Here is an 18817-nt window from a genome sequence, read left to right as displayed (position 1 = left end):
ACCACTGTGCAGGCTGGTGGTGGTGGTGTAATGGTGTGGGGGATGTTTTCTGGGCACACTTTAGGCCCCTTAGTGCCAATTGGCCATCGTTTAAATGCCACGGGCTACCTGATCATTGTTTCTGACCATGTCCATCCCTTCATGACCACCATGTACCCATCCTCTGATGGCTACTTCCAGCAGGATAATGCACCATGTCACAAAGCTCGAATCATTTCACATTGGTTTCTTGAACATGACAATGAGTTCACTGTACTAAAATGGCCCCACAGTCACCAGATCTCAACCCAATAGAGCATCTTTGGGATGTGGTGGAATGGGAGCTTCGTGCCCTGGATGTGCATCCCTCAAATCTCCAACTGCAAGATGCTATCCTATCAATATGGGCCAACATTTCTAAAGAATGCTATCAGCACCTTGTTGAATCAATGCCACGTAGAATTAAGGCAGTTCTGAAGGCAAAAGGGGGTCCAACACCGTATTAGTATGGTGTTCCTAATCTTTAGGTGAGTGTATATTTGCTATTACCAACAATATATAATTCCCTCTACACTGTAAGAAGAGATTCCTGCCACAACCATCCGCCTTTTGCAATATACTCAAAGTTATCTTTATTATGTACTAGAATAGATGTGCCCCTTGAATATGATGTATATATTGAATGGTATCATGCACCGATCCATCAATTCCTTGTCCATATGTGTTTCCTGAAGGCAGATGATGGCCGGCAAGTACCTCCCCATCCAGTCAAAAATAGCAAATCTTTTCAACGTTTCTTACATATAAAAAAAAAAAAACTCTCTCTCTCTCGGGAAAACTTGATCCATCCCCCAAACCACTCCCCCCATTTTGCTTCCCATTCTATATTAACATAGAGCTGGATTAACATGCACGGTATACTCCATATACCCCCCACCTCCAAGTAAACATATTAACAATTACTACATTTGGCGCAGGCCCTTTAAATCTGCCCATTCACTTGCTTCTTGAGGGGACTGGAAGACGACCATTTTGTCCTGATATACCACCCGGAGTTTAGCTGGAAACACCAAACTATATTTAACCCCATCCTGCCTAAATCTCTTTCTTATGTCAGTATATTTTTTCCTTTGGGCGCTGGTAGCCATTGAAAAGTCCGGATAAACTCTTATTTTTGTCCCATCTATTTGAAGCTTCTCGGAGGCTCTAACCTCCCTCCACACAGCCTCCCAGTCTCTATAATTAGCCAACTTAGAATTGTTCTTGGATATTTTCCCAGTTTTCTCCTGTGATTTGGGACTCTGTGCGCTCTCTCAATAATTAAGGAGTTGAACAGCGTCCCAGATTTACAGTTCTCCATTTTTCCATAAAACCGTCACAATCGGAACCTTCCTCTTGTTCTGTCCCCACATGAAGGCGAATGAATGTGTAACTGATGATGACCTTGTGACTGTCCTACCTTCGTATCCAAGCAGTGGAGCAGACCGGACCGGCAGATGCTCAGGTTAGATGGATTCAGACGTAGACATGAGGATGCAATCAAACGTGTGTTTATTTGATCCAGAGCAGTGACATACAGTGATGCAATACAGTGATGCAGTAGATGCTGTGATGAGGATGTCTTTCCTGAGGCTAACTGCTGAGGCAACTGCTGGTCAAAAACTGATGCCTTCACAAGCCAAGGTGTAAGTCTCCAGTCACAAAGGAGTGCAGCACTGAAAAATGGCTACAGGAAGTGACAAGGACCAAGGCTGCTAAAACCACGCCCAGCAGAGAAAAACTTTATAGACAAGGAACAAGGCGTGCAGCATACGAATTCCGGCCAGCAGATGGCAGCAGAGAACAATGCATCTGTAACAACATAGTAAAGAAGAGATAATAATACAGTGCAGGAATTCAATTTAAAAAGAACAGCACACTCCCCGTCTGAAATTCACTTTGGGAATTTCACTATGACGAATGTCCATAAAATATAAACAACCTGTAAAAAGAACATGTTAGAATGCAAAACAGATTAGTCTTGTTTTCCAACTTGGAATGGAGAAGATCTGTGAAGCTAGATACAGTCCTGTTCACCCAGCAGGGACGTTCTCGATGGGTAATATTAGGATGAGTTCGTTGATTGGTCTTGAGAACGTTTTAAGCTCACCTTTCCTGAAGATCTTCAACTCCACCTTCCGGACCTTGCCATCCTTGCTAGGGAAAACCTTTGAAATTAGTCCGATAGACCAGTCAATCCTTTCGGTTTGTTGCTCTTTCATCAATACAAGGTCTCCTTCCTTCAAGTTTGGTTTGTGGTGTTGACATTTTCTTCTTCCTTGAAGAACACTGAGGTACTCCTTTCGCCACCTTGCAAGAGTTCTGACGAGTCTCATCCAACTGGAGAAACGCTCAAAGCGCTGACAACCGAAGCTGGCTGTTTGCTTAGTTCCAGTGACTAATGCGCTAACCTCAGTGCGGATTTCTGGATCATTATCCAGATCCTGGATGCTGAAAGCTTCCTGTACACATTCGTCTTCCTCTCCAAGCAGAAACTCTGGACCTGTAAGCCAAGTAGAGTTAGTAAAGGAACCTATAGACATAGGCCTAGTGGCGTGATCTGCTGGATTAAGTTCGGATGATACGTAGTGCCATTGTTCAGGTTTGGAGGATCTCCTGATTCTCTCTATGCGGTTACTAACGTACACATAAAATCGCTTGGTCCGATTGTGGATGTAACCCAAAACGACTTTACTGTCGGTGTAATACTGGACTTCAGCTATGTCGACACCCAGTTCTTGTTGTAGGAAATCCGCAATCTCCACTGCCAACACAGTCCCACAAAGTTCCAGTCTGGGAATAGTATGATCGGGCATAGGGGCTAACTTTGCCTTACCAAAGACGAATCCAACGTGATTTTGGTTGTTGGGTTCTGTCACCTTCAGATAGGCAACCGCTGCGATGGCCTCCGTGGAGGCATCCGAGAACACGTGCAGTTCTTTCTTTATGCTAGAGGAAAGTGAGGTTTTAATATAGCATCTCGGGATGTGGATCTCATCCAAGGCACGCAAGGATCGCTTCCAGGCTTCCCATTTTTGCTCTTTCTCGGAGGGAAGTGGGGTATCCCAATCCTTGACTGTTTCAGAGAACTGTCTCAGTAGAGATTTACCTTGTATGGTGATGGGCGGTACAAATCCCAGCGGATCAATTAGGCCGTTTACCACTGATAGGACGCCTCGTTTTGTAAATGGCTTGTCTGCGCAACTTATCTGAAAACCGAAGGAGTCAGCCGAGAGATCCCATCTGAGGCCCAAGCTCCTCTGCACAGGTGGACTGTCCAGTCCCAAGTTAATGTCCTTGAATCCTGGTGCATGATCGCCTGATTCGAAGGCCCTTATAACGGCCAGGCTGTTCGAAGCAATTTTGTGTAGTCCAAGTTTAGCTTGGTACAACATACCTTGAGTCCTTTTTGAGCAGATCAATAGCCGCTTCTTCAGTCGGTAGTGATTTGAGTCCATCGTCTACGTAGAAGTCCTTTTCTACAAGGTCTCTGGCGTCTTTACCATACTCGGATTCTCCCTCTAATGCAGTGCGCCGAAGGCCGTAAGTTGCCACGGCAGGTGAAGGGCTGTTTCCAAATACGTGTACCCTCATTCGATATTCTGCCATCTCTGCGTTGGTGTCATTATTCTTGTACCACAGAAACCTGAGGAAATTCCGGTGGTCCTCTCTGACTACGAAACAGTGGAACATCTGTTCAATGTCGGCGGTGATGGCAACGAGCTCTTTTCTGAACCTCATCAGCACTCCAACTAGGTTATTCGTCAGATTAGGACCTGTGAGAAGGACATCATTAAGACATACACCTTGATGTTTGGCGCTTGAGTCGAAAACAACCCGAATTTGATTAGGTTTTCGTGGGTGATACACTCCAAATGAAGGCAGGTACCAGCACTCGTTGTTCTTCCCTAAGGATGGAGCTGGTTCTGCATGGTTGTTGCAGAATATTTTGTCGATAAAGGCAACGATGTGTTCTCTCATCTCAGGCTTACTGTTCATGGTACGCTGAAGAGTTAAATCTAGACAGAGCTTGTTCCCTATTGTTCGGGAGTCTCACCCTGGTAGCTCGGAAGGGTAATGGAGAAACCCAGTGATTGGTTTCATCTTTAAGGAACTCATTGTCCATTATCTTGATAAATTCTCTGTCTTCTACTGACAAAGCTACTTTATCATCGTCCTTGCTTGTGTGAAAGACTAATCTTGCCAAGTTGTCGGCAAAGAAGGGAGGAATGTCGTCAGGTGGTTGTATGAGGTCTGGAGGCTTCTCTTTCACCTCATACTGATGAGGGCAAGGCTTAATGCAAGTTGTGCGTCCATCTCCACGCACGTATGTTTTGTAAGAGTGGATTCTTGGTTGAGCCAAGCATACATTTCCTATGACTACCCATCCCAAGTCCAGTCTCTGGGCGTATGGTGCATAGTGGGGACCATTACACTGTTGACGCATCTTGTGTACCCTTAGATTGTCTCTGCCAAGCAGGAGTAGAATCTCCGAGTTGTTGTCCATAGGTGGGATAACGTTGGCTAGGTGCCTTAGGTGTGGTTGGTGAAATGCAGCTTCCGGGGTAGGAATTTCATCCCTATGGTTGGGTATTTGATCGCATTCGATCAGCGTCGGTAGAGGTATTTCTGTATTCCCACTGACGAAACAAGCGATGAATCCTTGTGCCCTCCTGCCGCTAGTCTCTATGCGACCAGAGCAGGTGTTTAAGATGTAGGGTTCAGACGGTCCCTTTATTCCAAAGGCTTCAAAAAATTTAGGTCCTGCTAGGGAGCGGTTGCTTTGGTCGTCAATGATGGCATACATTTTTACTGCCTTTTCTGGTAGCCCCGGTAGACCTTGATTAGGCATATACGGGCACAACATTTCTCACTCTGGCCCTCCCCACATACGTCCAAGCATGAGTAGGAAACAGCAGTGGCTGTGTTAGCGTTATTTTGGGGCTCCCCGCCATGATTCGGAGCGGGACTGGTGGTGACAGCAGCCGGTGAATTCCTTGTGAATGGAGTTGGGTGCATAGCTGAGGCGTGTCTTTCACTATGACACTCCTCACACTTGATAATGGATTTACAGTCCTTAGCCATGTGCTCCAATGAAGCGCAGCACCTGAAACATACCCCAAGCTCGGTGAGGACTTTCTTGCGCTCCTGTATGGTTTTCGATCTAAATCCTCTGCATTTGTTCAGCGAGTGTGTTTTTTTTATGAATGGGACATTCACGATTGAAGGCCTTGTTTCCTGATGAGGTAGTGTACTGATTACCAGTGGGTACTGCAGATGATGGTAGGTTAGTCTTTCTAACATTCACGCTGCTCTTAAAGTCTCTGTGTTTATGCACAATACTTTCATACCTTGATGATGGTCTTACTGAAGCTGTAGTATTGAACTCTAGTAAGTCGAGGCTGGGGTCATTCCCCATCTGGGACTGTTCGTCGATGAACCTACAGAAATGAATAAATGGGGGAAAGGTGACGTCATGCACTCTTTTGTACCTTGAGACTGATGCCGCCCACTTCTCTTGCAGGCTGTATGGTAGCTTCACGACAATTGGGTTCACCCCATGGGCAGTATCCAGGTAGCACAGCCCAGACAGACGAGGATCTCTTTTGGCGAGCTCCAGTTCCATGAGCAAATCACTTAAATCCTGAAGCTTATGGACGTCCTTAAAACTGATCTTGGGAACGTTCTTGTCACCACCAGACATCTGAGAAGCTCTGACAGATGTTCTTTAGAACCTCCTGCTTGAGGTTCCTTTTGTTTTGTTTTGCTTTCGTTTTCTCATCTCGTTAGCCTCTCTCAGCTGTCATGTAGTTGCACTGATTGCATCCCTTTAAATCCCTTCCCATACTGCATCACTTTGCGGTTTATACAACTTCCTGGAGTGTGCTGATGCTAGAAGCTGTTACTACTGTGTCCACAAGATAAGTCTGTTTTCTTTATTTGCCTGTGGGCTTGATCCTAGGTGACCCTGACTCCCTCCGTATCAAGTGTAGGGAGCCGGTGGTCGTGTCCCCTCACTATTATAGGGTGTTCAGGTGCATACAGTCGAGGAACGAGGATATGTAATTTTCTACCATTGAGATTTTTGCATAGGCTGAGCAATAAGGGAGAGAGCTAGGGCTCTTACAGGGCTTACCCTCCTGTTCCTTAGTTTTGGATCAAGTCAGTCGGATCTTCATTTGTGTCTTCTAGTTTTCTGTACACCTTCCGTGACATTATAAACCGCCAAAACCGTCTTAAGCCTGGATCCGGTTTCACTTTTGACTGAACACATGCAGGGTCTTTCATTTGAGGTAGCAGATCTCCGTAAAACTGTTTTTTCAGTTTCAGGTGACCGGTTCAGCTTGCGTTCATGGAGTTTGTTCTGAGCCTAAGATCTCGCTCCCGGATACGTTCTCCGGGGGTAGTGAGAATTTTGTTCATTTTAGAGAGGCTTGCAAACTCCATTTTCGCCTACTTCCCCATTCCTCTGGTGATGAGGAGCAGAGGGTGGGGATCATCATCTCACTGCTCAGGGATAACGCTCAGTCCTGGGCCTTTTCGCTGCCGGTGGGGGCACGGCCCCTCTGTTCAGTGGATGAATTTTTTTTAGCCCTGGGTCAGATATATGATGATCCGGATCGTATTGCTCTGGCTGAGTCTAGACTACGTCTTTTATGCCAGGGTAAACAGTCCGCAGAGATATACTGTTCAGAATTTTGGAGATGGGCAGCTGATACTGGTTGGAATGATGCTGCACTCCGAAGTCAATTTTGCCATGGTCTTTCAGAGGGATTGAAAGATGCATTTGGCTTTCATGAGAGACCTACCTCCTTGGACTCTGCCATGTCTCTGGCCGTTCGTATTGACAGGCATCTTAGAGAGAGAGGAGAGATCACTCCTTCCTGTCATACTCAGTCCAAGGACAGTGCGGCGGTCTCATTCAGTGCACAGGGGTCTCAGTCTCTCTCATTCCCCTCTGAGCAGGAGCCCATGCAGCTGGGTTTGCTTGCCTCTGACAATAGATGATTCAGCTCTCATAGGAAGGTTTGTTTCTGTTGTGGAGGTATAAATAATTTGGCAAATGTTTGTCCCTCTAGGAGATTCAGGCAGTTTTTTGAGAGTAATAAAGAAACAAAAAGAAAAAAATCCTCTAAAAACATTCCATCTGTTACTATTGGCAAGGTTGATGCGGAAATTGAAGCTTTTCCGTTTGCTTGTAGTTCCCGTTTTGTCCTACCTGCCAGGGTGGCGCTAGAGAGCAAGAACATTTTTTGTGAGATTTTTGTAGATGTTGGAGCAGCTGTCAATCTCATTGATAATCAATTTGCTATAACTCATGGTTTCCAGGTATGCACTTTGGGAAAGGATATACCCGTTTTTGCTATTGATTCCATTCCACTTTCTCAGAAATCGTTAAAGGGCATAGTTCACAATATCCGTTTGATTGTGAGTGATACTCATGTTGAGGATGTGTCATGTTTCTTCCTAAGCGGGTTGCCTACTCCTCTAGTGTTGGGGCTACCCTGGCTCACTAAACATAACCCCATCATTGATTGGCAAGCGAGGCAAATAAATGGTTGGAGTGACTTTTGCAGAAAGAATTGCCTCACGACATCTGTTTCTGAGGTTTCTACTAAGACTGTACCATCTTTTCTCTCTGAATTTTCGGATGTGTTTTCTAAGAGTGGTGTTCAGGACTTGCCCCCTCACAGGGAGTACGATTGCCCTATTAATCGCACCCCAGGCGCCAAGCTGCCTAAATCTCGTTTATACAATCTCTCCCAACCTGAAAGGGTCGCTATGCGTGCTTATATCTCTGAGAGTCTGAGAAAGGCAGTTTTTTTCTTTCTTAAGAAAAAAGATAGTTCTTTAAGACCATGTCTGGATTTCAGGGAGCTGAACAGTATCACAATTCGTGACCCTTATCCGCTTCCTCTGATCCCAGACCTGTTTAACCAGATTGTTGGGGCTAAAGTTTTTTCCAAGTTGGATCTAAGAGGGGCATACAACCTGGTCAGGGTCAGAGAAGGAGACGAATGGAAGACGGCCTTCAATACCCCTGAGGGCCATTTTGAGAATTTGGTTATGCCTTTTGGTTTGATGAATGCTTCAGCCGTCTTTCAGCATTTTGTGAACAGCATTTTTTATCATTTAATGGGGAAATTTGTATTAGTGTATCTAGATGACATTTAGATTTTTTCTCCTGATTTCAAAACTCATAAGGACCACCTACGTCAGGTCTTGCTCATCCTGCGGGAGAATAAATTGTACGCTAAACTGGAAAAATGTGTGTTTGCGGTTCCAGAAATTCAATTTTTGGGGTTTCTTCTCTCCGCTTTTGGTTTTCGCATGGACCCCGAGAAGGTCCGTGCTGTGCTTGAGTGGGAGCTTCCTGAGAATCAGAAGGCACTGATGCATTTTTTGGGTTTTGCCAATTATTACAGGAAGTTTTTTTTTGAATTATTCCTCTGCTGTTAAACCACTCACTGATATTACTAGAAAGGGGGTAGATTTTTCCTCCTGGTCGGTAGAGGCGCGTAAGGCCTTTTCTAGTATCAAGGAGAGTTTTGATTCCGCTCCCATCTTGGTACAACCTGATATCTCTCTGCCCTTCGTAGTTGAGGTGGACACTTCTGAGGTGGGTGTGGGTGCGGTCTTGTCTCAGGGTCCCTCTCCTGCCAAATGGCGACCGTGTGCCTTTTTTCTCGAAGAAACTCTCCTCCGCAGAGAGAAATTATGATGTGGGAGATAGGGAGTTGTTGGCCATCAAGTTAGCTTTTGAGGAATGGCGCCATTGGCTAGAGGGAGCCAGACACCCTATTACCGTGTTTACTGACCATAAGAATCTGGCCTACTTGGAGTCAGCCAAACGTCTGAACCCGAGACAGGCCAGATGGTCTTTGTTCTTTTCAAGGTTTAATTTTGTTGTCACGTTCCGCCCTGGGGTTAAGAATGTGAAGGCGGATGCCCTGTCACGTTGTTTTCCGGGAGGTGGGAATTTTGAAGACCCGGGTCCCATTTTGGCTGAAGGGGTGGTTGTGTCTGCTCTTTATCCTGAATTGGAGGCAGAGGTTCAGGTAGCTTCACATGGCCCGCGTGCTACAGATCACGGAGGTGAGAGAGGGGACGGAGCTAGCGTCCCGCATCAGACGCACTACATGTGCACACTGAATACATTCAGCTTGATTCCTGAGAAGATTGCACTCGCTGCTCCTCAGGATGGAGCCCATCATCAACCTACTACAGGGGTCACCTGTAATACTCCACATGTCTCATTATCCTGACTGGAGGAGACAGAGGTGAAGTTTGCTTTACTCTCCTCAACATTTCTGATGGACTCTTCTTCTTTTATTTGTAATGACGTTTAGTGGATTTTCTGCTTTTTTCTCAATGGAATGCAATCTCCGAGCTGCAGGGGTTAATTCTTCTACAGGAGCTCTCCGCCCTCTTATCAGAAGAGACTTTTGCATATTCGGTTCCTGCTCCTCCGTACCACAATGGCGTCTGCTGATCTGAGGGCCGAGCTGGACTGCTCCATCTGCCTGAGCATCTATACAGATCCTGTATCCATGAGATGTGGACACAACTTCTGCCGCTCGTGTATTGTGAGTGCGCTGGATGCGCAGGAGGCAGCTGGAGTGTATTCCTGTCCTGACTGCAGAGCAGAATATCCGGTGCGTCCGGCCCTGGAGAAGAACAGGAAGCTGGGGAACATAGTGGAGCGTTTCTTATCTGCTCAGCCTCACATGGAGGAGACCGGGATCTTCTGTACTTACTGTACTAAGTCTCCTGTACCGGCTGTGAGGACATGTCTGCAGTGTGAGGCCTCGTTCTGTGAAAAGCACTTGAGTAGACACAGTAAGTCATCAGAACATACTTTGGTTGAACCTACTGCTACCCCGAAGGAAAGAAAATGCTCCACACACAAGGAGGCGCTGAAATACTATTGTCCTATAGACACCGCCTGTATCTGTGTGTCCTGCTGTCTGGTCGGTGACCACAAGGGACACGACGTGGAGCTACTGGACGTGGCCTCTGAGAAGGAGAAAGAGAAACTGAGGAAATATCTGGAGGAACTAAACCCACAAAAAGCAAAAATTCAGACGAAACTTCTGAATCTGCATGATTAAGGTATTGGTTGATACTCCGGGTCTTCACCAACACTTAGCCCCAACATTCCCATACCCGTCTACCCACCATTATCCCCCCAAAATAACCACACCACTCATCAAATGGATTTAATTGGCCACAGCAGCCATTTATTATTAATATAAATACATAACATATATATAACATAACCGCAGACGAAGGAGGTCCTGGAAGCCCCAAATTGTCCACTTACAAACCACACGGCAAATCCACCTTGCCTCCAGCCGCAGTATACAAGCTCGGAGACACCCGGTGGTGGACGCCTCGCCAAACCGAACAGGTAAGCCCCACCATGAGAGTCCAGCCCCCACCATAAGGGGCCCTCTCAACCTCAAATCCCGATCCGTAGTCCCAGCTTCCAGTACCTCCTACCGCCTCGACTGCCATGACATACTTTTTCCCCCACCACAACAAACAACCCACATAACCGCCTCTTATTGCCTTATATCCAATAAAATTAATATCCCCGTTATCAAACCAACACGCCTCTTTCCATCCACGAACCTGGCTCGTTCACCTCCTTATCTCACCCCCTCACTACTTCCAAATATATGGGAGGGTGGGTGGGAGTTTTCTTTTTCCACAAAATGGCACCCCTCACCTCAGTACACCCCCATAAATAGCCCCCCAAACTCCTCCCACTATAGCAACGCCCCCCACCCCACCATTCAATTCAAATACCTTAACCCCTTAACCCCCCAGACCCTACAACCAAACCTAATCATGCTGGCCTACCCTTAGCTGCGCCCTAGTCCGGCCAAACTTGATTAAGGTATTGGTTGATACTCCGGGTCTTCACCAACACTTAGCCCCAACATTCCCATACCCGTCTACCCACCATTATCCCCCCAAAATAACCACACCACTCATCAAATGGATTTAATTGGCCACAGCAGCCATTTATTATTAATATAAATACATAACATATATATAACATAACCGCAGACGAAGGAGGTCCTGGAAGCCCCAAATTGTCCACTTACAAACCACACGGCAAATCCACCTTGCCTCCAGCCGCAGTATACAAGCACGGAGACACAGTATACAAGCTCGGTTCGCCAAACCGAACAGGTAAGCCCCACCATGAGAGTCCAGCCCCCACCATAAGGGGCCCTCTCAACCTCAAATCCCGATCCGTAGTCCCAGCTTCCAGTACCTCCTACCGCCAACAACGCGCAACTTGACCCCCCGCACCCCTCAAGCTTGCGCGTTCCGCCACACCCCCAACGCTCTCTCAATGCCATCCTGCAACCCTAGTGACCACAAATCAATGCCCACCGCATTTAAATGCACTCCATCCCTTCTCCAGAACTCCCCCACACCATTTTCCAACTCCCTATGCCTCACAGCCACTGCACCATGCTTCGCCACAAACTTCCCTATCGCTCTATTCACTTTAATCCTCGCCTTATTTATCCTCTCGACCGACCGTGCATCCTGCCATCTCTTACGAGGCACAATGTCAGACCATACCACCACTATCCCTGGAAACAACGACCACATCCTCAACAAATCAAATTTCACATCCCGAATCAAGTTAAGCACCGGCGTAACCCCCAAATCATTCCCCCCACAATGCACAACCAACACATCTGGAGCACGATCCAAACGCGCAAATTTATGCACCTCCCGTAACACCCCCCCATAACATGCCCCTAAACCCCAACCACCTCACTACCGCAACCTCCTCCGACAACCCCAACTGCCGACCCTGCTTCCTGACGTCCGCCCTAAGCGCTCCCCACCAAACAAAGGAGTGGCCCAGGATCCAGACGAGAGCCGTCGAGTAACCTGAAACAACAAAAAACACATTAAGCATCAAAAACCCACCAACCCCACTCACATCAAACTATCCAGCCTGACATACGACCTGAACCTAACCGATTCCCATCTCCCCAATCTCATAATCTGCTCGTCACTCAACCCCAGCCTAGCTGCCTCAGTAGCAGCCCAATCCTAAATGAATGACCAGAATACCTTGCAGACTCCAAACCCAAAGCTGACAGACACTTTTTCAACACTGCCACAAATTGGTACCTCAACAAAAACGAGCCATCCTCATGCCTGAGCAACGGTCCCACCACAAAGTCTGCATACCTTCTAAAATCCCCCAGGGTGGAGACCGGACACAGCCCGCACCCAGGAACCGTAAATAAAGTAATCCTACAACCCCTGCCTTCCAAATCTGTCTTGGACCCCCGCAACCTGATCCAGACCCTGTCACGACCCAACTCTACATCCTCCGCAGACAAACCCCCCGAACACCTCACACTCCTGCCTACCAATTCGCCCACCCTAAACGCACCAAAAAATGCGAACGAGAAGGCTAACTTAAACAAACGCCGTTCCCATGCCGAAGAACACACAACCTCCACCTGCCTCCTAATGCCCAGCAATAACTCGAACGATATTGGCTTCCTGCCGTCCTGGTACCGCCTACCCCGCCTCCAACCCCTCAAAACCTGCTTAACCAAAAAAGTCTTAGTCACATCCGCTAAACCTCGTAACTGGAACCCAAAAGCCAAACCAGCCATACACCTGTTAACCTGAGCAACCGACCACCCTTCCTCCTTCATCTGCCCCAAAAATAACAACAAAGGAACTTCACCCCCGTCGACTCCCAACCCCAAGCCTGCACACCAATGCTCCCAACCAGCCCAAGCCCTCCCATAAGCCGCCAATGTTCCATCACTAAGAGATGCCCTAAACAGTCCCGCTACAGTACCTCCAAGATCTCCCACATTGACGCCGTACAAACCAAACCTTCCCGATCCGCCTCCGGTGCCAACTGCCGGAACCGCTCCCACTGCAAACGAGAAAGAGCATCGGCAATGGAATTAGACACCCCCGGGACATGACACACAACCACCCAAACATTCCTAGACAAACATTGTAACACCATGTGCTGCAACAAACGCACTACAGGAGGGGATGAGGCGGTCAGGGAATTGATCGCCTGCACCACCCCCAAATTGTCACAATGAAAACGAATTTTCTTATCCCGAAAAACCTCACCCCACAACACCACTGCTAACACTATCGGGAAAAGCTCCAATAACGCCAAGTTCTGCACCCAGCCCTTGCTTATCCATGACTCAGGCCACCTACCCGCACACCAACTCCCCTGACAATACACCCCGAAACCCACCCCCCCAGCGGCATCCGAAAAAAGCTCAAAATCAAACGTATCAATCACCTCCTGCATGACTAGCGTCCTCCCATTAAAATGCTGCAAAAACCCATCCCACACCTCTAAATCCGTCTTCAGCTCTCTCCCTAACCTAATAAAATGATGCGGAGCCGTCACCCCCGCCGTCGCCGCTGCCAACCGTCTACAAAATATTCTGCCCATCGGCATAATGCGACAGGCAAAATTCAACTTCCCCAACAGCGATTGAAGGTCCTTCAACCTTATCTTCTTAGCCCTCCCCGCCCTAGCCACCGTCTCCCGCAAATCCTGAACTTTTTCCACAGGGAGTCTACACTCCATCCTAACCGTATCGATGATGATCCCCAAAAAACTCAGTTCGGTCGTCGGACCAACCGTCTTCTCCTCCGCCAACGGAACCCCAAACGATGCAAAAACTGCCTGCAACGAACCTAACAACAACGCACACACCCGTGAGTTCGCCGGACCCAAACATAAAAAATCATCCAAATAGTGAATGATGGACGAACAACCCGCCACGTCCATCACTACCCATTCCAAAAACGAGCTAAACCTCTCAAAAAACTCGCAAGAAACTGAACACCCCATAGGTAAACACCGGTCCACGAAAAACTTCCCTTCCCAACAGCATCCCAACAAATGCAAGCTATCTGGATTAACCGGCATCAGGCGAAACGCAGCCTCAATGTCCGTTTTTGCCAATAGCGTCCCGGGCCCCAACTTCCTCACCCAACCCACAGCCGCATCAAATGACGTATATACCACCGAACAAATATCGGGGTCAATACCATCATTGACCGACGCCCCTTTCGGAAAGGAAAGATGGTGTATCAACCGAAATTTATTCGGCTCTTTTTTAGGCACCACCCCCAAGGGCGAAATTCTCAAATTCGCCAACGGGGGTGTATCAAACGGCCCATCCATCCTCCCCAACCGAACCTCACCTGCCAATTTCTCCGCCACCACGCGACCATGCTCAAATGCCGATCGCAAATTCTTACCCCCCCAAACCGCCGGCAGAGGATCTGACGGAATCACAAACCCAACAGTAAAACCCTCCTTCAACCATTCCGCCACCTCCCTATTAGGATATCTATCTAGGAACGGGCCCATCTTTTCCACCCGCACCGGCGTCCGACCCTTTTCCAGCCCCATCTGCACCCCCCCTGTGCTTTGACCCCTTAAAACATCTGTTCGCCCCGTGATTCCCCCTGCAACTGGCACATTCATGTTTGAATCTGCACTTCGCGCCAAACTTACATCCCCCCTCATTAAACAAAAAACACTGTCCCTTTGCGGATGCGGACGCGGATGCGGTGCCCAGCCCCCCCTGCCTCACTCCGAAAGGGCTGCCCCTGTCTCCCTGGCGCCGTCACCCTCATCCATAAACCTATATCCTTATGGTCCCACCGCATATTAGGGCGGACCGCTTTTCTCTGCCTAAACTGTTCATCATACCTTAACCAACCAACACCCCCGTACACACGGTAAGCTTCCCCTATCGCATCCATGTAACAGAATAACGGCGAGCAACACTCCGGATTCTTCTCCCCTATAACACTCGCCAAGATTGCAAACGCCTGCAACCAATTCCCGAACGTACGCGGTATCAATCAGTACCGCCGTTTCTCATCCTCATCTTTCCTCTTCTCATCCTTCCTCTCCCTATCCAGATTAAAACGCTCCAGCGGGAGAAGCGAAAAAATCTCCACGTATTCCCCTTTCCAAATCCTATCCCGCACCTCCTGCCTCAAGTGCGCCCCCAACGGCCCTTCAAAACAAACGTATACCTCCCCTTGAGCCGCATCACCCACCTTATCCCCTACCGCTTCCCCCCCGCCTGCGTCTGCACAGAAACCGACCCGCCATCCTGCGTCACCGCCTCACCATTCCCCCCGACGTTCCCCGCCCGGACTCCCCCAGCCTGCACCGGAACCCTGCCCGCACTCCCCAACCCCGCTACCAATCCCGCCAGACTACTCAACAACTGGCCTAAACCCCCGGCTAACTCCCCCTGACCACCCCCCAGCCCGCTCCCCCCTTGGGCACTCAACATAGAATTAAGGGATCCCCACGGGTTTTCACCTTGCTGCCAGGGGGCTGTGAACCCTGCAGCGGAAAATCCTGCATCCTGACGAACATCCTCCCTCTGGACCACCACGCTCCTTCTTGGGACTTCATTGCTGCAACTCTGCACCCCAGCAGAATCCATGCTGGGTGCGCTCCTCTCAGAGGCCACCAGAGGGCGCTGAAGCGACACCGATCTTCCCGGCACATCTTCTTCCTGAGGCCTGCGCTCCCCACCATCTTGCAGCTGCGCAGCCTCGTGTGCCTCATTGCTCCTGCCATTCCCACGCTGAGCAGGCCTCCCAACCAGCGGTACGCTTACTGGTACAGTAAGGGATCCCGCCGCACCTGTTCCCGCTCCACCGCCGCTTGCAGGAGAGGGCAGAGGGAGGTACCTCCTGCCCTGCGCTGGGTTCCGCCTTGTTCTCGGATTCCTCCCACGCCGGGAGGACACAGAAGCAGGCTGCCCTGATGACTCCCGGGGTGAAGGGTCCCCGGAGGGGCTCCTAACGCGGCTCCGAACCCGGGGGGTCTCTGTGGGACTCAGGCGTCCCACCGCCGCGTCCGTCTGCCTTCCGGCGGTGAGCTGACAGTACTCACCGCCTCCCCCCTCAACATGCCAGCCATCTACTCGCTCAGCCATTCGTGTCCCCGCTCCGCCGCCGCCTCCCGCAGCCTGGACAGCATGTCTTCCACGGTAAGTGTCTGTGACATCTTCAGTTTTCTTTTTCCACAAAATGGCACCCCTCACCTCAGTACACCCCCATAAATAGCCCCCCAAACTCCTCCCACTATAGCAACGCCCCCCACCCCACCATTCAATTCAAATGCCTTAACCCCTTAACCCCCCAGACCCTACAACCAAACCTAATCATGCTGGCCTACCCTTAGCTGCGCCCTAGTCCGGCCAAACTGGATCGTCAGAGGAATATCCAGGAGAAAGCCTCTGATAAGAGGAAGAACGTCAGGAAGTTATTTATGGACATTAAGGAGCAACTGCAAATGGCAGAAAAGAAAGCGCTGAGCGAGATCTCCAGGCAGGAGGAGAAGATTGTGTCCCAGATATCTGATCTGATCAAGAACCTGGAAATAGAGGAGGACCAGCTGTCCAGGAAGATGCATCACGTGGAGGAGATGTGTCATGTCACCGACCCAATAAGACTCCTACAAGAAAGTGACATTACAGTATGTGGTCATGGAGATGATGAGGACACAGGGGGAGATGGTGGAGAGGGCAGGTCTGAGGATGATCTGGATGAGGTTCTGATCTCACTGACCTTACACCGATCTATGAGGGATATTGTCACCAATGTCACATCAGAGCTCGGGCTCCATGTTCCAGACATATTGCTGGATGAGGACACTGCTCATAGACGTGTGAAGATATCAGAAGATCTGAAAACAGCAACAAGAACAAAAAAAGAACAGAACAGACCAGAATCACCGGGAAGGTTCCTGCTTTTTCCCCAGGCGTTAAGCAGATGTGGCCTCTCCTCAGGAAGACATTACTGGGAGGTAGAGTGGGACCAGAAAGGGAGATGTGGCATCGGACTGTCCTATCCCAGTATAGAAAGGAAAGGACATCAGTCTAGTATTAGATGTAATGATAAATCTTGGTGTCTGGTTATGTCTGGTGCAGGATGTGAAGTGCGTCACCGCTCAGTCACATCTCCCCTCAGTGTAGATACAACATGTCCTAGACTTGGGGTCTTCTTAGACTATGAGGCCGGGCGTCTGTCCTTCTATCAGCTGTGTGACCCCATCAGACACTTACACACCTTCACCGCCTCCTTCTCTCAACCCCTACATGTTCTCTTCTATGTGCGGGATGGAGCCTCTGTTAGAATAATAAGCTGAGGCCGATGCGTCCACGTCCCGTTATAATCTCCGCCTATAAGTCACTATATAGCGCTGTATGGGCGGAGCCTCCGATCACACAATGTATATGGCGGCTCTATGGGGGGGGTTTACTGTACGATTATTTTATATTCCTTGGAGATCAGATCCAGAATCGATGCTTGAGACAAATGAAAAGTTATGTCGTCTGCACACGAGTTCAGGTGAACGCACATCAGATCCGCAGCGTATCCGCACCAATACCTGCAATGTGCGATTACGGTTTTTGGTGCGGATAAGATGCGGTTTTCCACTGAAAAGGGTGAAATCCGCAGCTAAAACCACAAACGTAACTGACAGGCCGCAGATCTGGGAATCCGCACGGAAATACTCAGCGGAGTGTACATGATCGGGGTAATCTCATACACTTTGCTGTAATTCGTTACGGTTTTTCCACATGGGAATTCGCGTGGAAAGACTGAGCGTATTCCGCAGCGTGCGCAGATGGCCTTCGGGTACAAGCGCACGCTGCGTATTACCTGCTGGTTTTCCAGAGTGAAATAATACCGCCTAAGCAGATGGGATTCTCAGTATCTCATCTACACGAAGCGGAAGTTTCCTGCGTCAGGAGTGACCTGCGGAGTGGATCCGGAGATCTGCGGCCGGTGGATTGTCCGTGCGGATTTCTCCCTTTACAATGCAGAGGGGGAGATCTGGGGAAATCCGTGTCAGGATCTGCAGGTAACAGGTGTGGATCCTGGAGCGGAGATACACCGCCGAGTGCACGGACCTCATGGGGGCATCATTAACCCTTCCCCGTCCTCCACGGAGGTCGCTGTAGGGGCTTCTTTATGTTTCTGGGACACATTTGGGGAACATATAATTATTAATCAGCTTTTCCTATTTCTGTAGAGATGTGACAATGTGACGCTTCTTTCCGCACTATACGCGGCATTTGTTGTGTTTTTTCCCTTTTTATGGAATAAATGTCTGACTACTTCTGTCCATCAGAGTTGTCGGTCCTATCATCTGGGTGTCAGTGGTCTCCTCCGCCATCATGTCTTTTATAACCGCAGGTAATGAGTTCTGCAATACACTGGATCTGTACAGCGCCACCTGCTGTTCTTTTCCTTATTTTTGGCCGGTCGCGCTGAGCTGGTCGCACGCGCTCAGTTTAAGGCGACGTCTACACGACGAGGTGTCTTGGTCCCAACTCTATACATTGTTAGTGTGAGAACATACCGCGCGCTCCGTATTGTGCCGCCTATAGAGCTCCCATTGTTGTGCTCGCCGCCTGAACTTTGCACTTTTCTAACTATCCCCTGTAATGGTCGCCTTCCCTGCGGCGCAGCATGTCGGACGGCGCCCGCGCTACGTTACTGTCGGCCGCACTTCGCCATGTCTAGTGATTAATACTGTACGGTTTTCATGCACATTCTGTTCTGTTGTTAGCAGCATTATATGGCGGTGTATGTGGCTCGGGGTGCGGCTTTCTAATACTTCCCTCTCTGTGTCGCTGAACTATTGTAGAGCAGCCGCGCAGCAACCGCCTCACGTCCTGGAGGCACGAGGTTCCTGGCGCCTCTCAGTGTAACT

General features: G+C 49.1%; 1 protein-coding gene across 1 annotated transcript; it reads left to right on the top strand.

Moving 5' to 3' along the window:
* The first annotated feature begins 9461 nt into the window (after positions 1–9461).
* On the top strand, positions 9462–18255 carry LOC121007585 (E3 ubiquitin/ISG15 ligase TRIM25-like). Its single transcript, XM_040439625.1, has 2 exons — positions 9462–10122; positions 16299–18255. Exons 1-2 carry the CDS (start codon positions 9498–9500, stop codon positions 17240–17242), a joined length of 1569 nt encoding a protein of 522 aa, XP_040295559.1. The 5' UTR covers positions 9462–9497; the 3' UTR covers positions 17243–18255.
* The last annotated feature ends 562 nt before the right edge of the window (positions 18256–18817 follow it).

The sequence above is a fragment of the Bufo bufo genome, chromosome 7 (genome assembly GCF_905171765.1).
Source record: "Bufo bufo chromosome 7, aBufBuf1.1, whole genome shotgun sequence".
NCBI classification, from domain to species: Eukaryota; Metazoa; Chordata; class Amphibia; order Anura; family Bufonidae; genus Bufo; species Bufo bufo.
The sequence above is the reverse complement of the archived record's forward strand: the minus strand, read 5'-3'. Positions and strand labels throughout refer to the sequence as shown.